Source organism: Chaetura pelagica, unplaced genomic scaffold, assembly GCF_000747805.2.
Source record: "Chaetura pelagica isolate M959 unplaced genomic scaffold, ChaPel_1.0 scaffold174, whole genome shotgun sequence".
NCBI classification, from domain to species: Eukaryota; Metazoa; Chordata; class Aves; order Apodiformes; family Apodidae; genus Chaetura; species Chaetura pelagica.
The window spans coordinates 2296845-2298555 of record NW_009953722.1 but is presented as its reverse complement, the minus strand read 5'-3'; the positions used below and the strand labels follow the sequence as shown (position 1 = coordinate 2298555).

The following is a 1711-nucleotide window of genomic DNA, read 5'->3' as shown; positions in this document are numbered from 1 at the left end:
AACAAAGTACAGATTTTTAATAACATATTTAGAAATACATATATTTCATTTACTTACTAGAAGCTCAAAGGCTTCTGCCTACTCAAATCTGAACTCTTTAACAGCCTCCCTGGGTGCCTGAGCCACATATCCTTTACTGCGAAATTAAATAAACATCATAGGAAAGGTTTCTGCAGTGACTTTCAGAAGAATTAGGGAATAAAACCCAAACCCTCCAGCATTTTTTTTTTCTGCAAAGCAGCTTTGCTGTAATCTGTAGTTTTGAAGACTCTTTGGCTCCAGCAAGAAGCCTCCCTCCTGCTCCAGAGTGGGGGCTATCACCCCTCCTGCAGCCTGGCTGGAGGGCGTTCTGCCCTGTCCCCTCCCTTGTGGAGGTGGCTCTCTCCATGAACTGCAGTAGCAGAGAGGGAGAGGGAAGGCTTCTGGCACCTCTGGAAACCACCACCTCAACTGCAACCACCACCAACTCAGCTGCTGTTCTCTGGCTCCTCATGTTGCAAAAATCCCAGACTCACCTTTTAAATCCGCACAGTAGAAAAAGGAGTTACCACTATGAATGTTACCACTTAGGAGTTGCCACAATAGAAAACAAACAAAATAATCTGGTTTACATTTATTTTCCTTTTCCCTGGCATAACACTGCAGTTGTAACGTCTGATACTTTCTGCTTTTCCCACAGCACATGCTACATCATCCATTCAGTTGTTTAAAGGCCTTTGTGTCTGACCGATCTCCACATGGGAGGGTAACCAAACCAAGAAGAGGAAGGGGAAAAAAACCCATACAGAAAGTCACACTGCAGTAGATTCCACCTTCAAACATTAACAGGTTGTCAGGAAAAGCCTCTATTACAACCATATTCTGCAAAAGATACTGGTTTTGTTCACAGCAGATGAAAGTCCATCTGTCAACAAAACTAAGATCAGGATTTTGCCAGCTTAAGTGTTCTTTCAAGTTCCTGAAGTTGCATGTTGCCTTGAGTAATCATCATCCTGACTGCATCCTGTAAAACAAAATGGAATCAACTGAATGCCTGCACACAGCACAGGTTTACATGAGCACGCAGATTTTAACACATTAAAATACATACAATTCTTACCAGCACTGTTGTGATCTATTTCTTTGTGTGAAGTAATGCTATGAATTCATTAATCACCTTCTCCAATTCCTTAGTCATATGTTTGTCTTATGTTTGGGCACTAGTTATATCTTTGCTTTAGAACTCAGTTTTGAACTGGATTCAAGTTCCTAAGAATGTTTTGTTTACATCTCTGTGTCTCCTGCCTTTGCAAGTAGTGACACCTGCACAGAGGCAGCACGAAGGCAAGTGGATGTTTCCCTCAGTGTTATTTTTATCTAAGTATCTTTGCCTGCATAATTCAGCCACCAATTCCTTGAGCACTGGCTGGAAAAAGGAACCAACAAGAAATCAGAGAAACTTCACCAGTGCCGACAGAGGATCGCAGTTGGAGATGCTGAATTACTTCCTCACATAAATGCTCCTTAAGAGAAAGCAGCCGCAAACCTCACCAGCCTGACGTGCCACCTGAAGCAGAAAGGCGGGTGACAAGGGCAGGTCAGGGCGCCGGGGGCTGCGCGTTCCCGACCCTCACCCACCTCCTCGGTCGCGTCCTTGTTCCTCCTGAACTCCTCCCTGGCCCAGTCCTTTAAATACCGCCGATCTGCTTCAGCAGGGACCTGGCGAATGGCC

The 1711-nt window shown here is 44.6% G+C and overlaps 1 protein-coding gene across 1 annotated transcript in view; it reads right to left on the bottom strand.

Moving 5' to 3' along the window:
- Positions 1-922: 922 nt before the first annotated feature.
- Positions 923-1711, bottom strand: part of LYRM2 (LYR motif containing 2) — a 2434-nt gene continuing 1645 nt past the window's right edge. Inside the window, exons 3-4 of the mRNA XM_010000538.1 lie at positions 1618-1711; positions 923-1003 (exon numbers count right to left, since the gene is read on the bottom strand). Coding sequence (XP_009998840.1) covers positions 923-1003; positions 1618-1711 — 175 coding nt within the window. The remainder of the gene's footprint in view (positions 1004-1617) is intronic.